Source organism: Apteryx rowi, unplaced genomic scaffold (genome assembly GCF_003343035.1).
Source record: "Apteryx rowi isolate R43461 unplaced genomic scaffold, aptRow1 scaffold_220, whole genome shotgun sequence".
Lineage (NCBI taxonomy): Eukaryota > Metazoa > Chordata > Aves > Apterygiformes > Apterygidae > Apteryx > Apteryx rowi.
In genome coordinates, this window is record NW_020448531.1 from 1,257,540 (window position 1) to 1,285,513 (window position 27,974).

At 54.6% G+C, this 27,974-nt stretch overlaps 2 protein-coding genes and 1 long non-coding RNA gene across 6 annotated transcripts; 2 read left to right on the top strand and 1 right to left on the bottom strand.

Annotated features, from left to right (window-relative positions):
- Positions 1 to 1,503: 1,503 nt before the first annotated feature.
- On the top strand, positions 1,504 to 5,244 carry POLR2E (RNA polymerase II subunit E). 2 transcript variants are annotated; one of them, XM_026064762.1, is made up of 8 exons: positions 1,504 to 1,612; positions 2,097 to 2,271; positions 2,833 to 2,948; positions 3,392 to 3,472; positions 3,698 to 3,756; positions 3,945 to 4,023; positions 4,491 to 4,570; positions 4,915 to 5,244. In XM_026064762.1, exons 1-7 carry the CDS (start codon positions 1,556 to 1,558, stop codon positions 4,554 to 4,556), a joined length of 633 nt encoding a protein of 210 aa, XP_025920547.1. In that variant the 5' UTR covers positions 1,504 to 1,555; the 3' UTR covers positions 4,557 to 4,570; positions 4,915 to 5,244. The 2 variants fall into 2 exon arrangements, with proteins under 2 accessions (XP_025920547.1, XP_025920548.1); XM_026064763.1 differs by having other exon boundaries at positions 1,507 to 1,612; positions 2,079 to 2,271.
- A 413-nt stretch (positions 5,245 to 5,657) lies between these two features.
- On the bottom strand, positions 5,658 to 27,831 carry ARHGAP45 (Rho GTPase activating protein 45). Of its 3 annotated transcripts, none has more exons than XM_026064760.1 (23): positions 27,658 to 27,831; positions 25,052 to 25,382; positions 23,038 to 23,181; positions 21,542 to 21,626; positions 20,935 to 21,007; positions 20,320 to 20,398; positions 19,203 to 19,340; positions 18,732 to 18,796; positions 17,933 to 18,043; positions 17,145 to 17,225; positions 16,319 to 16,498; positions 15,518 to 15,655; positions 15,234 to 15,424; positions 14,629 to 14,789; positions 14,092 to 14,169; positions 13,574 to 13,675; positions 13,052 to 13,215; positions 12,614 to 12,802; positions 12,094 to 12,231; positions 10,262 to 10,503; positions 9,659 to 9,920; positions 9,230 to 9,332; positions 5,658 to 8,756 (listed from the first exon to the last, which is right to left on the bottom strand). In XM_026064760.1, exons 1-23 carry the CDS (start codon positions 27,745 to 27,747, stop codon positions 8,257 to 8,259), a joined length of 3,645 nt encoding a protein of 1,214 aa, XP_025920545.1. In that variant the 5' UTR covers positions 27,748 to 27,831; the 3' UTR covers positions 5,658 to 8,256. The 3 variants fall into 3 exon arrangements, with proteins under 3 accessions (XP_025920545.1, XP_025920544.1, XP_025920543.1); XM_026064759.1 differs by lacking the exon at positions 27,658 to 27,831 and adding an exon at positions 26,850 to 27,036 and having other exon boundaries at positions 9,662 to 9,920; XM_026064758.1 differs by lacking the exon at positions 27,658 to 27,831 and adding an exon at positions 26,850 to 27,035.
- LOC112965616 lies at positions 9,861 to 23,021 on the top strand. Its single transcript, XR_003253347.1, has 5 exons — positions 9,861 to 9,949; positions 11,234 to 11,369; positions 13,614 to 13,696; positions 21,576 to 21,818; positions 22,077 to 23,021. It is a non-coding gene; the product is annotated as an uncharacterized LOC112965616 (long non-coding RNA).
- Positions 27,832 to 27,974: the final 143 nt, after the last annotated feature.

The following is a 27,974-nucleotide window of genomic DNA, read 5'->3' on the forward strand; positions in this document are numbered from 1 at the left end:
GGGTCACCGGGAGGAGACGAGGCTGCAGACGAGCATCTCCCGCTCGCCACAGTCTCTCAGCTGCTTTCGGTCCTGGTCTCGCCTTGTGGTTCCCCACGGACGGCCGCCGACGCTGCCGGCTGTCGAGGACAATTCGTTGTGGGCCATTAATGTTAGACCAGCTCTTGGGAGCTAAAATCTCTCGTCTCGCTGCTGGGTGGAAACCACAAAACTTGAAAGGTCCCGCCGAAACGAAGGGAGGCACGAAGCGTGGCTGAGCCCACGCCGCGGGGCTGAGCTCCTGCTGCCCGTGTCCTGTGAGGCAATTTGTACGGCAATGCAAGCACTAAAAAAAGTAAAAGAAAGGGGAAGAAAGGGGCTCTCCAGCTGCGATAACGTGGGAGAAGGAGAGATTAAAGGAGATAGATCCCTGACCAATGATTTGTGTCTTTTTTTAGTGCTTTGTTAGGCAGGATTAATGATTGCTTGTGACTGGAGTTAAAGGCGGCAGGAAAAGAGCCTCAGCAGGCGGATTGTTTGCAGAGGGTTGGATTTCTGTCTCTGCCGGTGAATCTTGTGTCTCCATATTGAATAATATCCCCCTTCAAAGGAATTTTCTGTCCGATCTATGTGAGAAATTGGTAGATACTGCTTTCAGCAGGTTGTGGCCCTTTGATGTGTCCTGGGCTGAGAAATTCAGAGCTGTAATTCAAACCATCAAAAAAAAAATTGCCCCTGTGCCGTGCTGCGAAGGAGAAATGCCCTTGGCTGCGGCTAAGGAGCCCCCGCCGTCGGGGCCGTCCCCGCCGGGGATGTCACTGTCACGAGCCCTGGCTTGAGACCAAGCCATTGTGTTGCAAGGGGATTTGTTCTGGTTTTCCCTCCCTGATTCCTTGCCACACTGTCCCCAGCTGGGGGGGGGGAGGGGGGACATGGGTGCAGTGACAAGTGGCTGCGCGTGGCCGGAGGGGGAGCGGGCAGCCCCTGGGCTGGGGCCTGGGCATGCAGGGCCGGTGGTCCCAGGCCCCTGCCCTGCCCCAGAGCCCCCACCCTGCCGGGCCCCTGTTGCTGACCTGCCCCAGGGCCCCCTGCTCCCCAGACCTGCCCCAGGATCCCCCTGACCCAGACCTGCCCCAGGACCCCCCTGCTCCCTAGACCTGCCCCAGGATCCTCCTGCCCACCAGACCTGCCCCAGGATCCCCCTGCCCAGACCTGCCCCAGACCTGCCCCAGGATCTCCCCCCCCGAGACCTGCCCCAGACCTGCCCCAGGACCCCCCCCGCCCCAGGGCCCCATCCCAGCGCCCCTGCCCCACAGCTCCCTCCCCCGCCCCCTCCCCCCCGAGACCTGCCCGCGCCCGCTCCCCGCAGCGCTGCCGCCGCCCGCCAGGGGGCAGCAGCGGCGAGGCGAGGGCGGCGCGAGGCGGGCGGGACTACATCTCCCAGCAGCCCTTGCTCCCGAGGCCCCCGCGGCGGCCGTCCCCGCCTGCAGCGCCGCGGGGCAGGCGCTTAAATAGGCCGCCTCAGGGCCGGCGGGGGCCTTCGGCGGCGGCGCGCGTGCGCGGGGCAGCGGGCGCCATGGACGACGAGGAGGAGACGTACCGGCTGTGGAAGATCCGCAAGACCATCATGCAGGTGCGGGGCCGGGGCATGGGGCCTGGGGCCGTGGGGGAAGGCCGGGGCCGGGCGGTGGAGGGGGGGGAAAGGCCCCGGCCGGGGGGTGGGAGGCCTGGGCCTGGGCCTTGGGGAAGGCCGCGGCTGGAGAGGGGAGGAAAAGGCCTGGGCCTGGGCCGGGGGGCGCGTGAGGTCCCGGGTCCGTGCGGGCGGCGGGAGCACCCCCGCGGCGGGGACCTGGCGTTTTGGGCCCTCTTGGGCCCGTCTGGGAGCGCTTGTCCTCGTCCTGCGGGGCGCGGGCAGGATCGCGGTGTGCTGCGAGCTGTGCGGAGCTGTCGTGGTGGGGGCTCAATGGCTGAGCAGTGCCTGGAGCTCTGGTGCGGGCTCTGGCAGCAGCGGGACTTGCGTTTGGAGTGTGAAGGGTGAAACGCTGCATGTGGGAAGCGAGCAGAGCTGTGAAGATGAGTTATGTGTTGCATGTCTCAAGTGAGAAGGTTCTCTGCAGCTCTGTCATGATCGGGGCTATCTGGTGACTCAAGATGAGTTGGATCAAACCCTGGAGGAGTTCAAGGCCCAGTTTGGGGACAAACCTAGTGAAGGAAGACCAAGGCGCACTGACCTGACTGTGCTGGTGGCTCATAACGATGATCCAACCGATCAGATGTTTGTTTTCTTCCCAGGTGAGTGTGGCACAGTTACCATCTGTGTGATGAGCTTGGACTTCTCAGAAGTGTTAACTCAGACACCAAGGAATATCTGCAGCTGTTGTGCATTACTTTTTTGCCTCACACTGGTAGACGCTGGGTGGAAGGAATGGCTTTGCTTTCTGAAAGTCTGATGTGACCATGCTCCCCCAGTGCTCAAAAACTCTCATTTTCAATATAAGCCGGTTCCTTCCTGTTCTGCTGGCAGGGAGCCTTTCAGGCGGCTTATCCTGCCCTGCAAAATAAAAATCTTGGTGTGGTAAACTCCACATCAGGTTTTGTTGGTTTATGCAACATGTGTTATCCCATTGGATTTAACTGGGTGAAGCATTCCATAAGTTTTGCCATGTATGACCACAGGCGTAATTTCTGCAGCTGGTGGGCTGGATGCAGAATATTGCGCAGAGGAGAAATACATTACAAAATAGAATGAACAAATGTTATTTTGCATCAAGTCATATCCTTGTGCACAGAAGTTACTAGAATGTGGATTCTTAAGCATATGTATTGTAATCCTGGGACTGACTTGTTTCCCAGAGGAGCCCAAGGTTGGAATAAAGACAATCAAGATGTACTGCCAGAGGATGCAGGAGGAGAACATCACCAGAGCATTGATTGTGGTACAGCAAGGCATGACTCCTTCAGCAAAGCAGGTACAGAGTACCCTAAAAGAAAGCTGTCTCGGGGTTCAGAGGGTCATTATGGACCATGGATGTTTTGCATGTTTGTTTTTCAGTACTGATTTAGATTAATAAGAATGTAGAATTTTATTTTTGAGAAAATGTTTCACTAAAGCCTGTTGTGCCTTAACACAGGCACTAACATACAAGTGTATTTAACCAGAACAGCTGGTTCTGATTAAAGATAATTTTCTAACTCTGGTTAGAGAAGAACTGAGGGCCTCCTCAGAGATTTGTGAGAGGGAAAAGGAGATACTTACCAGTGGTGACAAGGTCCATTTGCCTTTTGCCTGTGTAGCTCTAGCTATGTGAGCACAAATATAGTGATATTGCTTGCAATGTGATGTTTGAGCACAGGTAGGGTTGTCCTAGAGCAGTGCCCCGTGCTGCAGTCTGACATGCCTTTTCCTTTTCAGTCCCTGGTAGATATGGCTCCCAAATACATTCTGGAGCAGTTCCTGCAGCAAGAGCTCTTGATCAACATCACAGAACATGAGGTGAGTGGTGTTGGCAGTGGAGCAAGGGCAGGACAATCAGTCTCTCTGCTGAGCTGCAGACCATCAGCCAGCATCTAGAGACCTTCTGTTTGGTAGGTCAGGCTGAGCGATGCAGCAGTAGTTGTTCCAGTTTCCCTTACCCACGTGTTCCTTGTCCTGCTGCTGTGAGGAGACAGTTGGTTTCTCTGGTTTTCTAATCTTGGAATCTGTCTCCTTTGTTTACAGTTGGTTCCAGAGCATGTGGTCATGACAAAGGAAGAAGTAACTGAGCTACTAGCCCGATAGTATCCTTGGTTTGTTCCTCTCCTTCCTGGGTGTGATTCATACTTGCTTTGGGCTGAAAATGAATACGCCTCCGAGTGTGACAGTGTAATACCTTGTTCTGGGAAAGGGCACAGTTATTAGAACAAATGGGCACCTGGGCCAGTTGCTTATTCTGCTGATAGAGCCTTTCCTTGACTGTCCTGTGCAGTAAGCTGAGAGAGAACCAGCTCCCGAGGATACAGGCTGGGGATCCTGTGGCCAGGTACTTCGGAATAAAGCGAGGTCAGGTAAGAGTGACGCAAGCTGGTGACAGGCAGCAGTTCTCTGCAGGCAAAGCAAGGAGCTGTGATAGAGGATATTGCTGATACTTCAGAACTCCTAGAGAAGGGAAGGGCATCTCTTTCACATAGGAAAGCTGTTATGGTGCAGAGACTTGCGTAAGCCGGGCAGACTTCCAGCAAGGGGAGATAGCTTTGGCTGTTGAATCAACTGATGAGGACCAGCAGATGTGACACCAGCCCCAACCTTTGACTCCCCTGCACATGAATGTGACGCTTCTATGCTACACCCCAGCTGCAGGCATGAAGCTTAGTGCTGAAAGTCTCTGTGGCTGCTGAGGGTTGCAGCATTGCAACCATTCTGTCTGGGTTTGAGTGCGTGTGCATGTCTGGCACAAATATAGGCAGGGAAGCCCTGCTGGGGGAACTTGCCACCAGCTTCTCTCATTCATGAGTTGTTTCTCTTGGACTCCTAGGTAGTCAAGATCATAAGACCTAGCGAGACTGCAGGCCGCTACATCACCTACAGACTGGTGCAGTAATCCAGAGCTGTCAGGTAAGGTTGAGCACTAAGCCCTCTGGTTGTGTGGATCTGGCTAGCTGAGGGCTTTTGGCAGTGCCTTAAATAGATACTGTGGCTATCCAGGGTTGACTTGAAGTGGGTGCTTGCAAGAGAAGAGCTGTAAGAATTCACATTATCTCAAAACTCAAATGCTTTGTGTAGAGAACTGTCTGCATCAGTCAAACAGCAGACCAAGACTTAACTGGTTTCATCCCTTGGACATGCCTCAGTAGATGGAAGCTCTGTTCCATGCCCTGTGCTCAGTGATGGAGTGCTGGACTGGCAGTTCAGCTGAAGGAGGTGTGAGGTGATTCACATCCTGAGTTTCTTTCTTCCAGGTATGGAAGAGAATTCTGTGACATTTCCTGATCTTCCCATGCACCACCAATTTACAGACACTCTGGGATGTCTCCCATTTTTTTATAAATGGCTGAGAAAATTCTTTCTGCGTTGCCTCTGTGCATTCATGTTACCTGGCCTGTAACTCCTCGTTTTCCAGTATTGATTTTGCTGTAACTCCTTATTCTCCTATGAGGACTCATGCTGTGAAACTAACCTGAAGCAACTGAAGTGTTCAGGGAGGAAGCAAGTGGAAAGAAGGCCTTTGCTTTCCTATTTTATAGGACTTTATTTTTAATAAAGGTTTGTACTGTTGCTGTTCCTCATTATTATTGTATTTCTCAATCCTCCTTGTACCAAAGTCTTCTGAAATTTGCGAGTTCCCTTATTCTTCCTTCTATTTAGAATATTTTGCTGCTCAAGGCTCTGGGCTGAGCCCCAGAGCTCAGCCTGTTTAACTTTGATCTAGCTTTCTTGTGCAGTTTTGATACTTCAGTTAAGATATACCTTGTTGCTTTGATCTGTTATAAGCTCTCTGACCCTTGTTTTGATACCTTGGTGTTCAAATATTGCAATGGAGAGTTGTTTATCCCCTTCCATACATCTTGATCTGTTTCAGTTCCCTTGAGCGTTTGTAAACTTCAGAGCATTTCTAGTAAGTAAATGAAGTACTTCCCTACAGTGCTTAGCCTCCTGCAGCCATGAGTTTGAGTCTGGAAAACCCTGATCTCCAGGACAGACACAGGTTGGAACACACTGATTTTATTCTTCTTGCAAGCATGCTAATTTGAACACAGCAAAACATGGAGCACAGCTTCATTCAGCAGTACAAATATGTCACAACAAACATGCCTTATTGTCTCTGTGCTGAATTTATATACAAATAGAAGGGTGCCTGTTACCATGTGAAGCTCAAGCATAGCTTTTGCAATATGTTGACTTCAAGGGCATTTCCCTTCCCTCACTCACATTCACCCATCATCCATCCTTGCAAACACACACGGTACCGCCAGTGGTGGTAGTTCTGTAGCAAGAGGGGAGTCGGCCTGATTTCTCTTGCTACCATGGAAATGGCCTGCTGGAAAATCCAACTATCTTGTTGAAGAGCTGTAGAGAAGAATGTCTCATGAGTCTTTCTAGCTCTTCTTTGGCTCAGATAAACTCCTTAACTATATAGTTAACTTCTGTTTTGTGTACCTTTTAACTACTGTGCTGAGATGCACTTAAAATTAATCTTGGAGAACTCTGGCAATTGTAAAGCCCAGACTCTCTCCACTGTTGTGAAGATTTGATCCTCTTAAGCACTGGCTCAAACATCTGTTTGATGACTCAAATCTGCAGTGATGAGGTGTGTATAACCTACATGTGCCACCCACTATATTTTAGCTGAAACATCACTCCAGCTTCTCTCGCTTAGCTTCCTGGAACAGGCTGGAGTTTTGTCTCTGCCTTTCCCCCTTGCTGTCCGCTATTTGTCTGAATGCTCTTAAAAGTTGGAATGGTCAGGCCTGATATGTGTGTAGACAGCAAGAGATGATTTGGTTTCCAGCATTTCACTGAAGAAGGGTCTGGCTAATTCATTAATAACCAGCTTTGGATCTGTGCAATTTCATAGGAGCCATGGGCTACTAGTTACTTGTGTGCGCTAGCCCTTGTGCATCTAACTCAGACAGGGATCTCTTGGTCTTTATTCATCATATACCCTGCTGGGTCGAGTCTAGGGATACTCAACAATGGCAATAGGAATAAAGTCCAAATCCAGGTACAAGCAGGGTAATAAGAGGAAACAGCTTTCAGCTCTTTCAAGCTTAGTATCTACTTTTTGGGGGGTTTTTTTCTTATGCTTCAGTGCAGAAAAGTGTCATAGCTTTGAAAAATATTTTGGCTGGTCCTGTTTAACCCTTTAACTTCCTTTGCCAGCAGAGGTAGTGGATATGTATTAAAGGGTTATCTCTTTAACAAATAAACAACCCCCCCAAACTGAAAAAAAAACAGAAAACAAAATCTGCCCCCCCCCCCCCCAAAAAAACAAAAAACCTCCTTCTGGCAGGGGCTGTTTGCCGATTCAAGCAATGGCAGTCCTGCCCTCATCTCAGGAACAGGTGGAAGAGCAGGGGTGTAGTCCTAGATTTGCAACTTTTGACTGCTGTTGCAACTTGGAGACCTAATGTCTGTTTAAAGCAAAAAATACTACCTGAGAGGTCATGTAATGCTCAGGACTATGCAGCTAGGAAAATCTGTCCCTTGAGCTTGTTTACAGCCTGTGGCTTGCTCTTTGTGTGGCTCCTGCCAAGTAGAAAAAATGCCCATAAATACAAGCAGCAATGCAAACCTGTCAGCTGATCCGGGAAAGGCATGTCACCGAGTCCTGTGTTGCTTAGAAGTGCTGAGGCTCTTGCAGTAAATTCATAGCTGGACTTTGGATGCCTGGTACAGTCAGTTATAAATGATCAGTGTACCTTCTAGGGCCTTGGTAACAGTGCAGCCTCAGCCCTAAAGCACTCAATGCTATATGCAAGATGGTGTGCATGGCTTTTACTAAGCTACTTTGAAACCAGCACTCTTCTAGCAAGATCTTCCCTTCTCTGTGAGCTATTTCCCAAGCTGGGAGAGCCAGCCTGCATGTAGCAGTGCTAGGAGTTGTCCCAATCTGCCCACGCTGCTCCCATGGCTTCCTATTGGGCCTGTGTTTCCCTGGGGGCCGTGGGGCACTTTGCCATGCGGCGCCTCTGCTGCTCAGAGCAAGTAGGGAGCCAGGCCCTGCAGAAGAAAAGCATTTACTGTCCAAGGTAGTGCTTTCTTAAAGCATGCTGGGTTTTACTCCCACCTGTTCCTGTTTGACCCTGCTACCTGGTATTCAGGGTACTCTTCTCTGCATCAACTCTAGGCAGTCTTTTCCCCTCTTTAAGCTGCAGCCAGTTTGGATGATAAGATCCCTTAATTCCTTGCATCTCTTCCTGCAGTAGAGGTATGGGATTAAGAAATGTGGCAAAGATTAAACTTGTAGCCTGGTACTAGTACAGCAAAGGCCTGGGTTCTTTCCCAGTCTTCAACAGCAAGCTAAAGATTCCCCCTGCTTCATCTCCTTTCAAAGAAAGGTGCTTTATGGACAGAGGCTCTACCTAGCAGAGGCTCCAGCCCTGTGGCTACCAGCAGTTGAGACAAACTGATCTGCATTTCCTTGCTGAGGGCTAAGTGACTCAGGGGTTTTGTGTGAAAGCTTCAGTCATTAAACAGCAATGACTCTGTTGCCTGCAGCTGACACACCAAGCTCTCCTGAGCTGACCTGTGGCTTTGCGCTATCCCTCCCTCTCCCTCAACATCACAGCTTTGCATGTTGCTTAGCTGTGTGTGGATAGCTCCTGGGTTTTGCTCATCTGCCTCATCCCAGTGTCCGTGGTATTCTTGCCAGGTTGCTTAAATAAACCTGGGCTGCTGCTCGCAGCCTGACTTTGTGGCTGTTTTGGTACCTTGTTGCCAAATGCTGGGCAGCAGCTGGTGCCCTGTGCAGTGACAGGCACAGATGTGTTGTTGGATTGGTTTGTGTTGTAGTCTGTGTGAGCGGCAGAGACGCTGCTTTCGGGGTATTCTTCCAGATCACTTTGCTCTTCTCCTGGGGGGCTGAGGCAGCGGGAAGCCGTGTATTCTGCATCTGACTGGCCCGTGCTGCAGGTTCGGCTCCGTTGTCCTTCGCTCCCGTCATCGCAGAACTGAGCTTCATCTGTGCTTGTCTCGCTCCCCTGTTTTGCGAGCTGGGTTCTTGGGTTTCTGTCTGCGGTAGCTGGCAGCTCCCCGCTGTCTTCCAGCTCAGAGTCAGAATCAACTGAGCGATCACCAGACTCTAAGGGGCACATGGAGCCTTGCATTACTCTCTAACCCAGCACCATGGCTTTAGCAAAAGCTTTGTTCAGCAAACTCTTGGTGTCTAGGATAAGGGAAGGGCTCTGTGTTATTGCCAGTAGTGGCACTGGAGGCTTTGTCCTCCTGGATTTTGGCATACTGGGCAATTTCTTTTTCCTTTTAAAGTGTACCTCTGTAGATGAAACTGTTCTTGTATGAAACCATTACCTTTGGCTGAATACACCAAAGAAAATTCAAGAATGAAAGTGGTTGTGGCTAATGAGCCATCAGTGCCTACCAGAAATTAGAGGAGGCCTATAGCAATCAAGTGGTAGCTTTTGGCTGTGTTTTTGAATTTGTGAAGCTGGCATCCTGAAAGTGAAAGGCCCTCTGGAATCCTTTTCACATCCCTTTGTACCTTCTGAAAGACCCATGCCCACACTGGAGGGGAGCCTCAGAGTGCCTTTCACTCACCTCCGTACGAGTCTGCGCTGTAATCCAAATTACCCTTCTCTGAAGGCAGTTCTAGGTAGGGAACGCTGCCATGAGGGGCTGCAGGCTGTGAGCCTGTGTCATCCTGGGGGAGAGAAGGAGAGGCACAATGGTGAGGGCTGTTGTTTTTCTTTAATTCCTCACTACAGAGAGAAGGTGCTGTCAATTAAGCTGGTGAATTAAAAGCATAGGATCTATTTTGAAATGCAAAGGCACAGACTCCAAAATGGAGTAATGTAAACACCAGAGAAACATTCTTATGGAGAGGTATCACACAAGTATTAGATCTACTTCCTTCTGTAGACAAGTCCGCAGAAAGTGTGTGATTTGCCCAAGGCTGAAAGCACAAATAGACTGTCTCCGTAGGCTCTGCAGCCCCTAACTTTGATTCCTTCCTCAGATGTCTCATACCACGTTAGAGCAGCTGGCTGCCTCCTCCTCAGCATCTGTGGCATGTTTGCTGGAATCACCCAGCAGTGTGGTGTCCTTGTTCTCAAAGATGGTTGAATAGAAGATGATGAGTGCCTCGATGATGCGAGCTTGGTGGGGATAATCAACCAGTGAGGACAAGGAAATAGTGGCATCTGTGGGCCTTGGCCGCATGAGTGTTGGCCCAAAGACAATGCCCAGGTTGCCTGAGGTCATCTTGTTGTCCTGTTCCACTTCCACAATCCTGGAGAGGAGGAAGAGCAACTTGTGAGGGTGAGCAGGCTGGCATGCAGAGAGAAGGGACAGGTGGATGGGGAGAGCTCACCTAGCCTGGCACATCCAGGCAGGAGTAAATGCTGGACTGACAGCACAGAAATGCCCTTTTTTGGCACAAATGACAGCTTTCGTGAATGGCAGAGAAGTAGCTGTACCTTTCTACCTTTCTGCTTCTAGGAAGGGCTGAGCTGTCCCCACTGCCAGTATGGTTTGAGGGGAGTGGCTGTGCTTGACCCCCTTCCTCCCATTGTAGGGGAGAAAGGGAAGGTACCCCAGCACCTGCGCTGGTCCTGGGGTAGCCTTTCTCACCTTCTCAGATGTTGTAGAAGGTACTGGAGTGTGGCCATGTTCTCCCAAGGAAGCTCCTTCAGCAGCTCCTTCAGCTTCAACACCAGGGTCACAACCACCTTGTCTGTGTCAGCTCCTTTGTCCACCAGCTCAGGACCCCCTTTCCCGCTCTTGCCTTTGGCCTCGCCGCTGCCTTGTAAGCTCTCCTTTGCCAGGCCCATGAGTTCATTGTACATGCGAAAGGGCATAATGGGCTCTGGCAGCTGCAGGAAGGAAGATCAGAGAGGAGATGAGTCTCTGGAGAGCCATGCCTCCTGCGTCTGGCAGGAGGCGAGCCTGCCTGTTGCCCAGAACACGCTGAGGATAATGTTTATTTGTTCATCTCCTGAAGCAAGTAAATGCAGCCTCATTTGTCATAGCCAATAAGTACCTGTGAAGTTCAAGCAAAAAGTAGCATTTGACCAAACCCTTGGTGCTCTCTGTTGGATAGCTGCCTCTGGGTAAAGGTCAAGGAATTATTTTTTCCTCTAAAAAATGACTTGGCCAAGGGTGGACATAGCAGCAGTTTTCCAGTAGATAAGAGGTTGTTAGAAAAAGGACAGGAGTTAATTGTTCTCTGAGAGCAGAAGGCAAGATGGAATCAGCTTAGCTTGCAGCAAAGGTGGCTGAGGTTAGATGGGAAAATCTGGCTTTGAAGATTGCATAAAGCACCCAAAGCAGCATGTTAACCAGTTGGCAGATTTGCATCACTGGCACTGTTTTGAGAATGGCTTGAACAGATGCTCTTTGGGGATAGATTGTCCTGCACAGCGGAGCAGTGGTTCCTACCAATTCAGCACTCTTGCAGAGCGACTTTAAATTGGTTTATCTGCAGTGTCTAGCTAGAGATTGGATCATGGTTCAGGACCAACTTCCTCCCTTTCCACTCTGCTTTTCTTCTCTGGAAAAACCACAGAGACATATCAGAATAATTATCTCCCTCTCTCTATGCAGGGAACCTAGGGAAAAGCCTCCGTCCTTGAACCGGGTACCTGAGCTAGATTCCTGAGTTAATGCAGTAGGAACCCTCCCATGGAGTTACACCTCTTCTGCCAGGCCTCAAAGAAACGCAGCACTAAAGAGTTAAGTGGTAAGAGTGCAAAACAAAGAGAAGTTCCTTCCTCTCCTTCTGCCTTGTGGTGGCTTGTTTGAGGATGTGGGTCACACAGTTTGCATTGCAAGTTTCACATACAGGAGTCTTTGCTGAATAAAGAGGGTTTTTGGTACAAAACTGCCTTGAGCACCAAGATAACAACAAATGGCTGGGCACACCACAGATCTGACTTTACAGGGAAAGTGCTGGTCAGGGAGAAGTGAATTCAGCCCCTTGCTCCGCCACGTGGAGTGACCTTTGTCAGATCACTTCCCTTTTGCTTACCTGGTTCCCCAATTGCAAAAGGGAGGACTTCTGTATGTTACATTTCTGTGGATAAGAACTTTGCTGCTACAGCAATGGAGGAACCATGCAAAGACTGATTGCGTGTAATTTGTATGAAGACTCACTGACTGAAAGCACAAAACCTGCAGTTCACTCAGAGGAGATGTAGCATGAGTGCTGTCGGGGGGGGGAGTCTGTTTTCTTCCCCACTCCCCATTTGTACACATGTACATGTCTGATTCATCCTCAGCTAGGAGGGACCTCTTTCACCAGTGCTGGCATAGCTATGTAGCAGACAGATATTAAACCCAGTTTGTGGCAGAATTACTCCTGCCAGGGGTGTCTCAGTGAAGACAGGTTTGTTTTTGAAAAGTTAGTTCTACTGGTCGTCTCTCCTCTACCTCCCCCTTAGCAAAAGGTATCACCAGCATCTTACCTGTCTCAGATAGAGCTTCAAGACGTTGCTGATATCATGAGGGGAAGCCTGGGATAGCTCTACTAGCTCTTTCCCATTCTCAAATGCCTGGCAAAGCTTTTCCACACGGGTCTTTACACCATTAACTCGGTAGATGCCCTATAAAAGAGAGAAAAATGGAGTTGAAGTGCAGACAGATGTTTGTTTTCAAGTTTGCTCAAGACAGTGAGCTTCTAGTTCCCCTCCTCTCATTTTGGGGTTGGAAATCCCTCTCAGAAGTAGTTCTGGGACAGCTGTTTCAGCTCAGATGTTACCGTCATTCCTGTTTTGTGGACAGGAAAGAGAGGGAGGTAAGACAAGTGAGTTTCCAAGGTCAGACTTTGTTAGTGTCAGGGCTAAGATTATAACATGGGACTTTCTGACTCCCTATCTCCTATTAATCTCAAAAATGAGTGTGTTAGTTTTGATACCAAGACAGAAAATCATCTCAGGAGAAAGCAGCTGAGCCCAGCTGAAGGGTAGGGAAGGGAGAGTGCTTCACCTTGGTTTTCAGTGCCCGCTTCTCAATCTCAGATATACACTTCTTGATGATAAAGGGGATGCCATCTGAGCTACTCTGAGAAGCCTTTGTGAAGTCTTGCCCAAAAAGCTGCAGCTTCCCTTGGAGTTTCTTGTGCCCACATTGGATGGCCAAAGTTTCCAGACACTTCTTGTGGCAGGCGAGGTAGCACTGGAAAAAACAGAAAAATGTTTGAAGGCAAGAGACAGCACCCTCTACAACAGACCTATTGACACCCAAGTGACATAAGTTACACGACAATATGCTGCTGCGGAATATGGATGAGGTGCAGAATGAGGATGGAGTGGACCAGAGGACTTGAAAAAATTGGTGCATCGTACAGTTTGTACAGTTCATGGGACATATCCTCCACCTGTTCCATCCCACCAAGCTCTCTTCCCCCTTCTCCCACAACTTTACCTCCTCACATTCTGCTCCCTGGAAGTAAACATAGCTATTGCACTCCCGACATTTGGAAGGGGTACGGAGCTTCCTCAGCCGATGAGTCTGGGCAGCCTTGGATAAGCCAACGTTTCGGAAAGGTCCTGTTGGAGCTGTCATTTCTGGGGTGATTCCATTGATGCCTACAAGCAGAACAAAAAGAAATGCATTCCACATCTTGAGCATAAGGGTCACTGTCACAGATCTGTCAGTCAGCTAGGTGCACTAGTTCTAGCAGCGTTACAGATAACCTGTGCTCTGAGGTCTACAGTCCTGGCTCATCTGTTCCCACTGGTTTCAGCAGAGCTCATCCCTTTGTAAAGAAAATGCCAGTAGGTTCCTTATGGGTTTACTGTCATTTCAGATTTCCTCCCAGCAATTGTTCAGAACTACTAAATTACCCCAGGAGAAGTCAAGCTGCAGTTAACATTGTCATGGCGTTTGAGTACAGAGCCACATGCACAGCAGAATCACTGGTTCATTTCCCACTTTATTACGTACTCTGCTCAAAGGAAGCAGCGTTCTCATCCTTCTCTTCCAGCTCCTCGCTAGAGGACATGGTGCCATTGGAAGACAATCGCTGGAGTTTATGACTGAATTCACCTGTCAAAACAAAAACCGCAAGTGAGTGAGATTACTGGCAAAGTTGTTTCTCTTCTGAGCGAGCTCTCATGTGTTTGACTGATTCCCACAGCAAAAAGTCTTGTGCCTTGTATTGCTGGGGTGACTATTTCTAGTGAAAATGAGAGATTTCCTTTGAGCTGGCAGGGGCAATACATTCCCCTACAATGCCTTGCAGTGGAGTAGTTTGCAGTTAGTGTAGTTGTGATGATTCAGTGCTCCCACATCCCATCTGCTGTTAGAGACTGGGATCAGAGCAGTTATTTACAACACAGAGGTTTATTTTAAGGCAGATAAAAAAGAAGCAACAGGCTCCCCCCACCTCCATTACACTACTCTTAGGCTGACTTTAGTAGAAGGGGAAACACGGCCTGCCCTGCACTGTTTTCTGTACCTACCTGCATTTGAATCCAGGCTGCTGTCCACTTCAGAAATGGAGGTTGGCCAAGATTTATGAACCTGGTGTCCCCTCCCACCTGCAGAAGAAAACACATAGTCCATTCAAGATTGTTTCCTGGGTGCAGGACAGTAACACAGGAGAACAGCCTAGAGACTCTGGGGGACACTTAAATTACTGAAGGAAGCTGCTCAGTTTGCTGTTTACAGGCTGGTTGAAGGAACTGGTGTGGTTGCAGTGCCTTCAGTAGCACATCCAGCAAGGGAAAGAAGAGATGGGAACATGGAGAATGAGATGTTAAGTAACAGCAGACAGCAAAAAAGATGTATCTAATCCTGTGTCCTTCAGGAAATTCAGCTTACAAGGCTTCCTCTTCCAGCCTGTCCTACTGCTGCAAATAGAAGCCCTGGCCCTTGGTATCCCTCCCAAGGGAGGGAGCTATCCTTGCTTTGCTCCAGAGTAGAAGGAAGGGACCAACACCTGAAAATAGTGGTGTTGGGAAGTGTAATGAACAGGCTTCTCTCTGCTCCAGACTCACCTCTCCTGTCAACTGCCACAGCTCCACTTTGCTGCTCCTTGGCTCCTGCCCCTCCATCTGAAATATTTCCATCTTTGGGCAGCCCAGCTCCATCAGAGCTGGCATTTGTTGCAAAGTCATTGGCATTGAAGCTGCCTTTCCGTGTCCGAATAAAGGGGGACCTGGTGGGCAGAAAGAAGGAGAAAAGGGAATAATGTCAAAGTGGATGAAAAGAAAAGAGACACTTGAAAATCTTATTCACGGCTGCTATCTACCTGTCTTGGGATTTACAGCCCTCTATCTTAAATACCAGATAGCCTGTCTCATCCATCAGCTCTTTCAGTAAGAGTCCTCCCTGCTTCTTTAGAGTGGAAGAGTTATTCCTCCAACAGTAGGATGTTCCTGTCCTTGGCTGCAAAGAGCAAGGTGGGAGCATTGGGTTGTGAGGAGAATTCCCAGGTGGTCCAGCCCCAGTTTTCTCAACAGGAGCTACCTTCAGGCATTCTGAAAGCATACCAATTTCAGCAGGAGAGCGTAGTGCCAGCCCAGGGGAAGGTTACCAGCGATAGAGAAGATAAGTGTAAAACAGACCCTTCTGCAACGATCTGCCCTCCCTCCTTTCCTACCAGGCATTGTGTGACACGTAGGGCTCAAAGTCATATTGGATCTCAGGTTCGTCTCCTCGCTGCAGCTGCTTGACGTGAGAGGCGTACTGCTGCCCAGGGTCATAGAGCTTGCTGCTTTCACACAGCGTCTGGAAGTAGACAGGCAGCGGAGCTGTCTGCATGTGCATAATCTGGTAGAAGGAGATCGTGGCCTGAAAATAACATAGAATCAGACATGAGCTTTATGAGGCGATGTACAAGGAACAGGGAGACAAGGAACTCACGATTAGGTGAGCCCTACTCACCAGTTTGATGATCTGGTCACTCTGTTTGATCACTTCGTGGATCTGCCGCAAGGCATTCACCTTGGTATCCTCTAACTCCTGCTTCTGGGTGTTTGCATCCGCAACACAGGTCCGATATGTGGCCATTGCCTCATCTGCCTGAGAGTTGGGAGAACAAGAGATGGAAACAGTGCAGAGGGAAGGAGTATGGCCTCTCTGGACATGGACCCAATTCCCTGTGCTCCTGGCCTAGGATTCTGCATTGCAAGAATTTAGCCTGGACAGTCCCAGGGGAATGAAGCCTCCCTCCCAGAAGTGTTACAGCATAAGTGCCATTTACAGTCCTCCAGGCCTTCCTGCACCATGTCTGAGGACCAGCAGGAAGCTCAGTTCAGTCTCATTTTTTTCTGGGCTTCTCCTGTGCTAGGACAGCAAGAAGTGAGAAGGTTCTTGCAAGGCAGATGCTCACCCGCTAAGAGGTCTGTGGAGCCCATCCAGAGCATTTGAGCAGCTGCCAATTGCCTGCCAGGGGCAGCAGATTCCCTTGGGGCCTGGTCTGCAGTGGGCTAATGAAAATAGCTGGACACCAAGAAGGCACTGGAGTTGGTTCAATGGCACCAAAAAGAGCTCTCTGTGTGCTGGGAGGAGAGGCAGCTCTAATGGGGCTTGGAAGCAAGGAGGGAAGGAATCCAGGACAGCAGCACTGATGAGCTGTGTAGCAGCTATCATCCAAAAGAAGCCTTTGAGCATCCATTTGCAGGCTAAGACAGGCACGCAACAGGCTCCTTGCTCAGCCATCATCCAGAGCTCTTTTGTTCCTACCTTGTTCTTGGCTTCCTCTTCCAGCCGCCTCTTCTTGTCCAGGGTTTTGGTGGTGATGCTGCTGGTGGTGTTCTGTTGCTCTTCCTCCGCTTTCACTGCCATGTACTTGGCCTTATCATGCTCCTCACAGCGCTGCATGTATATCTGTTTGGCTTTGCGCAGGTTGACCTCTGCATCTTGCTGCCAATGAAAACAGTGACCCAGGGTGAGGACTGAACTCTGCAAGGGGATCATCGTCTCCCACATGCTGCCCTGAGAGATTCTTGGACATGGCCACAGACTGGGCCCTTAGCTGAGCATGAACAAGCTCCCCTTGTGGAGCAAGTATGGAAGGAGGAGACTTTCAGTTGTAAGGCACTGGGACAGGGAGCCATCTCTTTGTAATGTGATTGTGCGTGGCTCAGGACAGCAGGATTTGGGTCTTTGACTAGGACTCTTGCAGTTTCACCATTACAACAATAGTTAATAATAAGGGAAGAGCTCTTGAGTTTTAATAGGGAAACTAACATGGGGATGTGGATGGCCAAAGCTCTTTTCCATCTGTGTGTTGATCTCTGGCCCCATGAGGGCAGAGGGGCTGCAAGGCACAGCTGTATCCCCGCCAACTCCCACGCTGCAGAGAGGCTAGGAGGCCCCTTGCATCCGTGTTTCTCTGGGGTCCCCCAGCACGGCAGGCCCTGGAAGAGGCATTCTAGCTCAAAGCAACCAACACTTATTTCAGAGGGGTAAGAAGTCCAACATTATCCGTGAGAAACGTGTTGAGGATACTTCAGGCAAGGATCAGGGAGCACAACCCCAGCCCATGCTATGTGTCTCTGTTACGCACCAATTTCCTCTGTGCCCGGTGCCACTGCTCTTTGATGTCCTTCCTTCGCTTTTCATGTTCAAGGCGTCTCACTGTTAGTGGCTGAATCAGGAGGGAGAAGGAACAACACAGTGGTTTGAGCTAAATGCTCGCTGTTCTGCCCTTTGCAAAAAGCTTTGCAAGGAAAAGTTTCCTGTGGTGGTTGTTATCATTCCAGATAGCACGACTGGGCTCAGTTACAGGGAGGGTTTGTGTCATGGACAAAAAACTGCAGCCTGGAAAGCACCAAATTCAGTTTCCCTTCAGACTGATCTAAGCAAGAGCCACACTCTGCAATAACAGGACATCAATTCTCTCTCCCTGGCACACAGCTCCAGAGAGCAGCTGTCTCTAGGAGATCAGTGTAACTTGGTCTATGCTGAAGGGGAAACATGCAGACACGGAGAGGCCTCAGATGAGATACAAAACAATAAGGAGGTGCTGCTTGTTCCTGCCAGACTTTGGGAGATTCTCCCAGATCCTTTATCCAAACCCCTGAAAGACCAGACAACTGGATTGGGATTCCTAGAAGAGCTGCCTATGGTACCAGAGCATAAGGAGACAACCAGCCTTTCCTTGCTGCACGGCCTCTGGGGAAGAGCCGTTTTCAGATAGCCTTTCCTGGGGAAGAAGGCATTTCCTGCTTCTCAGGGACACAAACCTCAGAGACCATTTCCACCCTGAACCGAGTCATCCAGTTCAGGACTCTGTGTGTCTGAGCACCCCTGTGTGTGTACACGGGTGGGGTCTGCGCTTGGGCGTTCTCCCACCTGAAGGAAGGTTTGGTGCTGCAAGGTGTTGGCAGCTTGCAGAACCGACGTCCCATACTCCATGTCCTGCTCCAGAGCTAGCAAGTAGATCGACAGGAATGGCATACTTGTCTGAGAAATGAGAAAATGCATGACCTTAACACCGCATCGTGAAACAAGGGAAACATTCTCCAATGATGTGTTTGGGGGGAGAAGAGTTAGAGGCTCAGCTCGCCTGCCAGCCACTGGTAAAAGCCCAGCCCTGGACTGAACCAGTGTGGTCACAGACTGCAAAGAGACTGCTTGGAGGGAGGTAAGAGGCCTGAGGAGGCTTAAAGCCTCCTGCCCGGCAGCTTGTGACAGGAGCACAGGATGCAGGACACGTCCATGAGCCTGCCTTGGCTCTCCGTGTTGGCACACCTGGCAGGGCCAGCGGAGAGACCCCTCCGGCATTTGCTCTGCTGGGTGCTACAGGTCACCACCGCTTGAAGTACTGGCCCTGTTTTGCTCCCAGAGTGGGGAGAGCTTGGTCTCTGGATGTTATAGTGGTGAGGGGACAGGATTCCCAAAAGCTAAAAGAAGTATTAGATACTGATAGAGGAGGTTTTGGGGGGGTCTCAGCATTATCCTTTGCTTTGATTCCTTTGGTTTGGACACGTGAATTTTGCCAAGCAAAAAGCTTTGGAAAACTGCATGATCAGTCTCCTGGGCTCTGAAGCCAGGCAAAACAAAAAGCTTTCCAAGGCTTCTTGCTCCTGGTGTGGTACAGATACAGCCCAGTACTCTAGACGTTGTGTGGCTTCAGGACATGTGGACTTACCTCTTGAGTGATGGTTTGCTTGCAGCTGTTTGCCATCTTCTGAAGCCCTTTGGCAAACTCCATTTCTGGAAGAGTAAGATTGGAAGTGAAAAGACATGAGAAACGCAAGAATTTCCTTGCTGATTGGGTTCTTTGCATATACATGGAGGTAGTTCATCTACAGACATGACAGCATAGGTAGATCTCGTTTTTGGAAGGAAAAAAGCAGAAAAAGTGGCTTGTCCCAGATTATACACATCATGTGAGCAATCCTAGTAAAAACTACACATGCTGACTTCCAGCCTCATGCTCAGTGCAGAAGGCAGTCAGCAGTTGTCTGTTTCAAGCCCTTTTCCAGATCAAGATCCAAAAGCTTTGTCTCTGTTAACTTCATGCATGTCATCTCAGAGGACGCTGATCTGCTCTGATGCTGTCACAAGGAGCTCAGCCCTGCTGTGGAGAAGACCCCACCCTCCATCCTCCCCCTCTCACCCAGAGTGGTCCTTTTCTCCAAATAACCGATGAGGTCCTTCATGTATTTGGAGATGTTTTTGGCGTACTGGAGAGCAGCATCTACTCCGCCCTCACACCGCTGCAGCATGACATCCACTTCCTCTGCGGGTGGGCGGACTGTGACATGGGGACACAAAGGAAGGTGGGAAAAGAGAAAGAGGAGAGAGATACTGAACTGTGCTGCTGCCAGCCACTGTTGTTCACTGACCCACTCCCTTCAAGTGCCCTGGGGTTTCCAGAATCACTGAAACAGTCATGAAAACTCCCAACACTCGAGCAGAGCGACCTTCCTCACCCTGCAAGGTTTCCTGTGCCTGACCTGTCTGTTTATTGCCTGCCTCAGGCTTCCTGAGCGTTTGGTGCAAATTCTTCCCTGCTCCATCTCACGCAAGTTATCGGTGCTGTTATCTGACTGTGCTGGTGTCCTGCAGACACCCTGTGCCAACAGCAGCAGCTTTGTGTGCTTCTGTGCTGCCTTTGCTCACCTGTATCTTCACATTTGTCAGAATTGCTCAGCCCAGGAAATGGTTTCCCCAAGCAAACCTAGGCAGCCAACACCCAGTGTGCTTCAAAGCCCTTTTCATGTCTATTTTGAGGTCTTTTACATTATGTTCACTGCAAGGAAGAACAGCTGCAGTGGGCACTGGTGCTGTGCTAGTGGCTGCAGCAACCACATGTAGCTAGATCAGGGCTCCTTGCCTTGAGGAGCAAGCCAACACCTTGCTGGTGCTGTCTTTGGGAGCGGTACTGCTTGAAGAAGGAGAAACACTTGGCATGGCTGTATGAAGGATCCCGCTTCCGCTCCCGAAGGAGCCAAGCAAATCGTCCCCCCTGCCCTTGTAACTGCTTCAGTGCAGCCTAGGAGCCGGGTGCAGCGCTGATGTCCTTCCTGTGCATTGCCTGGCTCTCTGGCACAGCCAGAACTAGGGCGCTTAAGCACACTGTGGGCAAGGAGGCTGTGCCAGTCCCTTCATCGCAAGACCACAGTGGCGGTGGGGAAGATGCCCTTTCCTGTCAGCCATTCAGCTCAGCCAGGTACCCTGGCATCCCCCAGTCCTGCTGCCATATTCCTGCACCCAGAGAACTATCTGCTTACCTGTGTCATAGCTTTCCATGCCAGATGGCATGCCATCTCCTCCAGGCCCGGGGATCCCTCCGTAGAGACTCTCCATAGACTTTGGGAATTGGGAAAGAAAAGGAACTAATCAGACAAAGAGAAAAGGGAGTAGTGGTGGGGTGATCTGGCAGATGGAGGGGAGACCAGAAACCCTGAGCTGCTGGAGCTTTTATGCTGTTGCTTGAAGTCTGCTGGGCACAGGAAGGTCCTACAGGAGGACCATGAGATATTGGGGACCTCACTGGAGAAATGCCTTGCTCTGTGCACACCCCAGATTGTGACAGAGCTAAGGAGAGAAATCCAGAGTCCTGTTCTCAGTCTCTTGACAAAGCTACTCCATCCCTTTCCTAGCCAACTTCTTTCCACCTTGCCTGTCCCCTTTGCATCTAGCTGCCAGGTGCCTTTTTCCTCTCCTTGCGAGTGGCAGTGAGGACAGGACCAGACAGGCAAAGCCTGCACACAGCTCTGCCGGGCCTGGAAGTAAGCTGGGAATCCCGCATTGGGGGTCAGGGGCTCTGCTCCTTCCCCAGCCCAGTCTGAGTGCCCCTGCACAGGCCAGCCAAGACCTGTGTGATGGTAGCTGGTGTCACTCACCTGGTTCTGGTCGCTGGGTGGGATGGAGAGGATGGTGCTGCTGTCCACCTCCCCCATGAGGAACTCGGACACACTGCAACAACAAGAATATGGCTGGTCAGCAAAAGAAAGGCTGACAGCGGCAAAACAGGGTGGCCTCCAGACGGTACCCAGCTCAAGTGCTCGGGGTAGGACTAGGACTAAGACAGTTGGAGCTGCAATATTGATTTTGGTGGGGATCAGCTCAGCTCCATGTGAGGTGGGCTTGGCGGTGCAGCTGGAGCAGGAGAGGTGGTGGTGGCCCAGCGCTGAAGCGGGGCCAGGAGATGGAGCCTGCAAGCCCGAGCAGGCTTTGGGGTCTGTCCTGGCGCTGGACCGGACTCCTGTGCCAGGAACTGCTGTTGCGAGTGGCAGGAGGAGCTTGTGAATTGGTACCTGTGCATAAACTCGTGCCATAAATCTGCACTCCCAGTGTGGTCCCAGGCATCCCCCAAACCAACCGCCGTGTGTGGGGCTGTGCCTGCGTTTAGGGGATGGGGAAGGGAGGAGGCGTGTTCTCGGTGGGAGGGGGTGGTGGAGTCCATTGGGGGGACTTTCTTTGGGGGACAGCTGGCCAAAAATCCCTTACGTGCTGCTGAAGGACACTGCAATGGTCTCCACAGCCTTCTCGAACTCCCGCTTGTCTGTCTCATTGTTGGATTCATAATGGAAACCTGGAAATTGAGGAAATGCAGAAGCCCTGTCATCACAAATGCCTGTTCCTGTTCAAACCAGGAGAAGGGCTGCCGGCTCCTGCCAGTCTCAGGCCTGCAGTGGGCAAGGGGCCTCCATCCTCATGGTGTGAGCCTGCCCTTAGACCCTGCTTGGGACCTACCTCCTCCTATGTATCTTTGGAAACGTGCCGGGTGAGAGAGCACTGCAAGCACACAAACAAATAGCCTGGAGCTGGAGAAGACCAGAGCTGGCTGGTGTCTGGGCCAGCTCTGGGGAGAGCTGGGGGTGCAGCAGGGAGATCAGGACCGTTCCTGGGGGTTATTTCTATGACCTTGGTCTAGTTAAAGGCAAAATGTCTCTGTTTCCTTACCACTCATCTGTCCTATCTCAGGATTGATTTCTATGTTAGTGTTACTTGGCTCATATTTTTATTTACTCCCGTTACCCAGGGTTGCTGAAAAAGTGCTGTTGACCGTGAGCCTGTTTCACTGCCTTTATTGTCTTGGGCCGTCTTCAGAGCCGCCGCTTCAAGACAGAAAGGCTTCCTACCGAAGGGCTCTCGCCCAGACCAAAAGAGGAACCGTCCGCGGCAGTGGGAACCATCGCAGACTGCATTTTCCAGACTCTGGGCAAAGGGACACTTGCAGCAGACCCCGCACGGAGCCGATGAAGGCCTGACCCCACCACTGCTGTCCCGCCTTGCCGCCCGCTCTGCCCTGGCCCCTTCCCTGCCCATGCCCTCGGGAGGCGCCGGGGCCAGTGGATGGAGGCGAGCCGCCCGGTCGGGGTGAGGACCGGGGTCTGCCACCACCCCCTGCCCAGCCTGGCCGGCCCCAGGGAGTGTCCGCAGCTGCGACGCTCTCCGTCTTGGGGCCAGCCCATGGCGGGTGAATCAGCCTGACAGCGGGGCTCGTTCCACCCTGCGACGAGGCTTCCTGTCCCTTGCGGTTACTGTTCTGTGTCCAGGAAATGAAGCAGTGACGCAAAATGTTGTGCTCGGCGTGCGGTTAACTCAGCCCTCCCTCCCTACTCCCCACGGCTGTTGTAACTGCTCTTAGGAGGTTTTGCCCTGGCAAGGATCTCAGCTCGACAGACCCCGGTCTTATAAACACAAGGTGCTGCCAGGAGCTATGCAGGAGAGTATCCGATTATTTAAGTATCTTTCCTGCGGCCGTGCTTGGAAACCCCCAGGCAGGGATCTGGGCTCCATCATTCTTGGCACTGCAAGGGCCTTAAAACAAAAATAAAAAGCAGAGAGTCCTGCCCCGGGCTGGTGGCAAGTTCAGACCGTTCTCCCGAGGAGAGCCCAGCGCTGGGACCTGGCCAAGGACGTTTGGGGCAGGCACAGGGGGGCAGCGGGACGGAGCTCCCCGGAGCGCCCAGCTCCCCGGCACCATCGTCTCCTCTCACCCTTGACTTTGGAGATGAGGGTCCCCGCGGCCGTCAGGGTCTCCAGGGTGTTGAGCAGCGGGTACTTGTTGATGACCTGGCGCAGGATGCGCAGGGCTTCTCCCAGGCACTCGTGGGCCTGCGGCCGCTGGGACTCCTTGGGGTCTGCAAGAGAAGGGGGTTGAAATGGCACAACTGGCGCGGACGGGGCGTCTGCCTGCACACGCGTGTTTGTATGTGCACACGTGTGTGGATATTCTCTTGCGACACACGGACAGCCCGGCGGGCAGCCCTCGGTGGCCAGCCTGCTTCTCCATCTCCCGCGCGTGCTCGCCGGCAGGGGATGTGCCGGGCTGTCCCAGTCCTTCCGTCTCACCAGCGCCGTGGCTGATGGTTAAACTGGTCGGTGTGTCCCCTCTGCCCGCCGCGGCGGTGGCCTGGGGGCAGCTGGACCTTTTGGGCATTAAATTTTTCCTTTTTAGTGGTTGGTGACTGGATATTCCCGGGGTGAGGCCAGGGCAGTGGCTGGCCCTGAGCTGCGAGCCCGGTGCCCGTGGCTGGAGGAGAAGCAGCCCTGGAGTGACCTTGGCACCGCGAGGCGCTGGCCACGCGCCCGGCGCTGGGACTCGGGGCAGGGCGCTGGCAGCCTTTTTAGGAAGTGAAGAGCCTCACGTAGGGAAGCGCCCAGGAGGGGGCTGGTGGGGGGGAAGGGAGTCTGGCACCGCGCTGCCCGGCCGGGCAAACCCTCTTCCCCTCCCAGCCCCCATCTCAGGGTCAGGAAGGAGTTTCCTCTGCTTCCTCTCACATTTCCAAGGCCCCTTCCGGAGTGGGAAACAGGGAGAGCAGAAGGGCTGGGAACGGGCCTGGGAACCGAGACCCGGCTGGGCTGGACGGGTGGAGAAGGGAGCAGGACTCTCCAAAATCACTGCTGCATCCCGCAGGTCAAGCCTGGCTGCCCACGCTGCTGGGACCTGCTCTGCTTCGCCCCGCAGCGTCATCCTGCCCTGGCACCTCCGGGAACGTCTCCGGCAGGACACGTCCGTGTGGGCCAGCACCAGCCTCCCACCATCTCCCGCGCTCTTTGCCGTCTCGGGACGGCGCCAGCAGCCCCCTGAACCGCCCCGGCTCTCCCAGCCGGTCAGCTCGGCCCAGGGCAAACTGGGTGCCGGCAATAACTGCCAGCCCCGAGGAGGGATGGTGGTGGGATGGGTCCTGCTCCAGTTCAGAGCAATTTCCTCCCTGCCTGGAGATCCCCACATTTTCCCGGGAAAGTTGCATCACCTTCCGGCCCCATCCCATCCCCACCCGGGCAGTGCCGTGCTCCGCTTCCCCGGGCCGCCGGGGCCGTGCGCAGCACTGCCCATGGGCTGGGCACCGCCGTTTTCCACTGCAACTGGGGATGCGTCAACATGTTTGCAAGGCCAGCGCCAAAAACAGGGCGTCATGTGATCCCCCCCCCGCAGCCCCACCTCGCCGCGGGACGGCAAGAGCGGTCGCTTCCTCTGCCTCCCCGGAGCCAGGACGCGCTCCCGCGACCCCCGGCCCCGCGCCCAGCCCCGCAGCATCGGCCCCATCCCGCCGGCCGCCCGGCGAGGCTGGGCTGGGCTGGGGGAGGTGGGGGGCTGTGCCCGGCACCCCGGGGGGCCGGGGGGGCCCTGCCAGCCAGCTGGCACCGCCGCACTGTAAACAGGAAAGCGGGCGGATGAAAATAGCTCGTGGGCAGGAAGTCGCGTTATCCTGGCTCCGAGCTCCCGGCAGCCACCCGCCACCGTTTCGCCCCGCTCGGTCCCGCGGCCCCCGGGGACCTGCTGTGCCATGGGGCTCCCGAGGGACCCGCCGTGCCCTGGGGCTCCCCATCCCCTCCCCACCAAGGCAGGGACCCCCGCCATGGGTCTGGCTCTGTCCGGGGATCCCAGTGCCCCAGCAGCAGCCGGGATCACGGGCGGGTGACCCGGAGCGGCGTGACGGTGCCGGTGGCGCGCGTGGCCCTGGGGTTTGGGGGTGCCCCGGGCCGGGACCCGCCGTGGACACTCACCGTCGCGCAGCACCACGTCCCGCAGGTTCTCCAGGGCGTCGGCGAAGCGGGCCACGTCCGTCAGGAGCTGCGAGATGTCCTCCACCTCGATGAAGGGGCCCTCCCCGCCGTCCATGGGGCTGTAGGACGTGGGGGTCTTGTGCCCCTTGGGCAGGGCCCGGGGGGCCGCGGCGGTGAGGGGGAAGCCGGCAGCGCTGGCATGGCGGCTGAGGCTGGTGGGGCGCTTGAGGGTGCCCACGGCGCTGGGGCTGCTGCTGAGCTTGGCGCTGCCGGGGGGCAGGTCTCCCAGGCTGGAGCCGGGCGCCTCCAGGCAATCCTTCCGGGACAGGTCCTGGGGATCGAGGACGAGCGTGAGGCCCCGGGGCACGGCGGCGGCCCCGGCTCGGCGGGAGAGCCAGGACTCCTGGGTCCCCGGATGACCCCTTGCCTAAGGGGCTCGCAGTCGTGCCGTGCCTCGGTTTCCCCATCCTGGCAGCCTGGCAGAGCCCGAGAGGGGAGCAGCCCGGCCGTGCCGCGGGGATGCGGCGCAGCCCTCCCTGCCCCAGCACTGCCAGCGCTTTGGGTCCGTCCCCGGGGGATCTCGCACTGGGGGCTGCTGCCCGCCGCGGGGCAGGTTTGGGGCTGGCGGTAAACGGTGCCGGGAGCAGCAGGGCCAACTCGGAGGAGAGAGGCAGCGACTCCGCCAGCAAGAAAACAGCCGGGCTGCTCAGAGAGGCCGGCAGGTTTCGGGCCGCTCGTCTGGCCGAGCCCCGCCATTCCCGGTGCGGGGCCGCCCGGGGAGCTGGTGCAACGGATGGTCCCGGGGAGACGAGGGCTGCGGCAGCCCCCGGCAGCTTGGGCATTGCCCAAGGCCCCCCGGGCTCCCTGCAGACAAACCTCCCCCCAGCACTGGGGTTTCGCAAGCAGGCATCGGCTCCCAAACCGCAGGCCACGCGCCGGCACGGCTGCCCGGTTCCCTGGGCCCCCCCCACGCCCCCACCAGCCCCCCTGGATCCGGGTTTGCCGCTTCCAGGTGGGCACACAACAGCCGTGCAGGCACCGCTGCCTTGTCCCTGCTGGCACCCGCCACATGCCGGCATTCCCCGACCCCGGGGCCGGCAGGATTCGGCCCCACGTATCCCTTCCTCTTTTTCAGCCTGCCCCATCCCAGCTCTGGCACGTCCCTGCCTGCAGATGCCTCGGCCAGGATGGCGGCCGGGATGGGGACACCAGTCAGGCCACTAACTTTGCAGAAACCTCGTGGGCCGAGGGAGCCCCGGATTTCCAGGGGGAAAACAGCCCCAAGGAAGAGGCCGGTGCCAGGAACCGCCCTGGGGACGAGGGCCAGGGCAGGCCCCAGGGAGGCAGCCGCAGAGCCAGGCACCTTCCGGCCTCCTGCGGGGCCCTGCACAGCGCGGGAGCCATACGCCAGCCGGGGCCGGAGGGGGTCCTGCGGCCACCTTCCCCCCCCTCCAGTGGCTCCCAAGCATCGCTGGAGTGTGACACGAGTATGCTGGGCCTCAGATCTCCAGCCGGGTGCTGCCAGCTCGCTCTTGCAGGGGGGCTGGAAGCCGCATTTGCTACCGAAGGGGCAGATGCACCGAGCGCCTTCCTCCCGGGAACGGTTGGGCCGGGAGCACGAGGCTCCCTTAGACAACAAAAGCGAGCGACGAAGCCCCCAAAGCCCCCCCCTGGGGCTGGCCCACCGGCTCGTGGGGTCCCCGGGGCTGCCAAGGGCCGTCTGCGCCCAAGGCCCCCGCCCCGAAACGGCTGGGGCCAGGGAAACCCTCCCGCGTGCCCGCGGGGCGCCCCAGCGTACCGTCAGCCGCACGCTGGGCGCGTGGGGCAGTGAGTCCAAGGAGTGCCGGGGCGAGCCGGATTTGCCCCCGCGGCGCCCCGCCGAGTAGGGGCTGTAGCTGTTCTTGCCAGCCGTCCGTCGGCTGAGCATCCCTCCGGCCGGCTAGCCCCAGGGCGCGCGGGCTGGGCCCCCCATGGGCCCCTCTCTCGGGGGGCGGCGGGCACGGGCACGGGGACAGGCCCCCCTGGCTAGGCAGCCGCCGGCGGGGCCGCGGTGCCCGGCAGCCCCACGGTGCCAGTGGGGACCTGCAGGTCGCGTGGGCCGGGGCGGGCACACGGTGCGCGCGCAGTGCCGGCGGGGTGTGCGGACACCCCCAGCCGCCCCACGGAGCCCAGCCGCTTCCTCTTGCCCCCCTCCAGCGCCCGCGGCGGCGGCAGCGGGGAAATGAAGACGGGGCTGAGCCCGGCGCCCCCCGATCCCACTCTCCATCCCCGGGACAGGCCAGGGGCTCCCGCTGCCCTCCCGAAACCCGCGGCCGCGAGTTGCCCTGCCTGCCGGCCCGGCACCCCATGTGCCCCACTCGCCCTCGCTGCCCCCGGCCGGCCCGTCGGCTGCTGCCCCATCCCCTGTGTCCAGGGCAAAACCCCACTCGGGTCCCGGGGAGCAGGGGGCTTCCTCGGCCCCCTCCTCCTCCTCACCGTCCCTCTCGCCATCCCCGTCAGGCCGGCCCGTCGTGCTCCCCCTTCCCGCTGGCGGGTCTTCCCTGCGGGGCCATGGGTGCCCCATGGTGTCGCCCCACGGCGCGCGGCCCCCCCCCCCCCTCACTCACCGGCAGGGTCTGCGGCACCGGGCTTCCTGCCCGGCTCTTCTTAGATATAGAGGGAGTTTTCATTAACTCGCGTTTCTTCCGCGAGAACATCGCTGGCAGCGGCCGGCCCCACGGCCCGCGGCGAGCCCCCTCCTCGCGGCTGCCCGGGGCCTGGGCACGGCGGCAGCAGCCCCCGCGGGTGCTTCGCTGCTGGCGCCGCTCTCCCGCCCCGCCGACCACATTAGCTGGTGCGAACTGTCAGGCCGGCGCATGTGACGCCGCCTTATTTCCTCATTGGGTTTGCAGGCGAACCCGAAACAGGAAAAGCCAAATGTGCG

Coding starts and splice junctions, on each gene's coding strand:
- POLR2E (XM_026064762.1), top strand. CDS start 1,556: ATGGACGACGAGGAGGAGACGTACCGGCTGTGGAAGATCCGCAAGACC. Junction 1,613..2,096: donor TCCGCAAGACCATCATGCAG/GTGCGGGGCCGG, acceptor GGTTCTCTGCAG/CTCTGTCATGATCGGGGCTA. Junction 2,949..3,391: donor TGACTCCTTCAGCAAAGCAG/GTACAGAGTACC, acceptor TTTCCTTTTCAG/TCCCTGGTAGATATGGCTCC.
- ARHGAP45 (XM_026064758.1), bottom strand. CDS start 26,978: ATGCTCAGCCGACGGACGGCTGGCAAGAACAGCTACAGCCCCTACTCG. Junction 18,797..19,202: donor GGAGAAAAGGACCACTCTGG/GTGAGAGGGGGA, acceptor TTACTCTTCCAG/AAATGGAGTTTGCCAAAGGG. Junction 14,170..14,628: donor TGTGGCAGTTGACAGGAGAG/GTGAGTCTGGAG, acceptor TTTCTTCTGCAG/GTGGGAGGGGACACCAGGTT.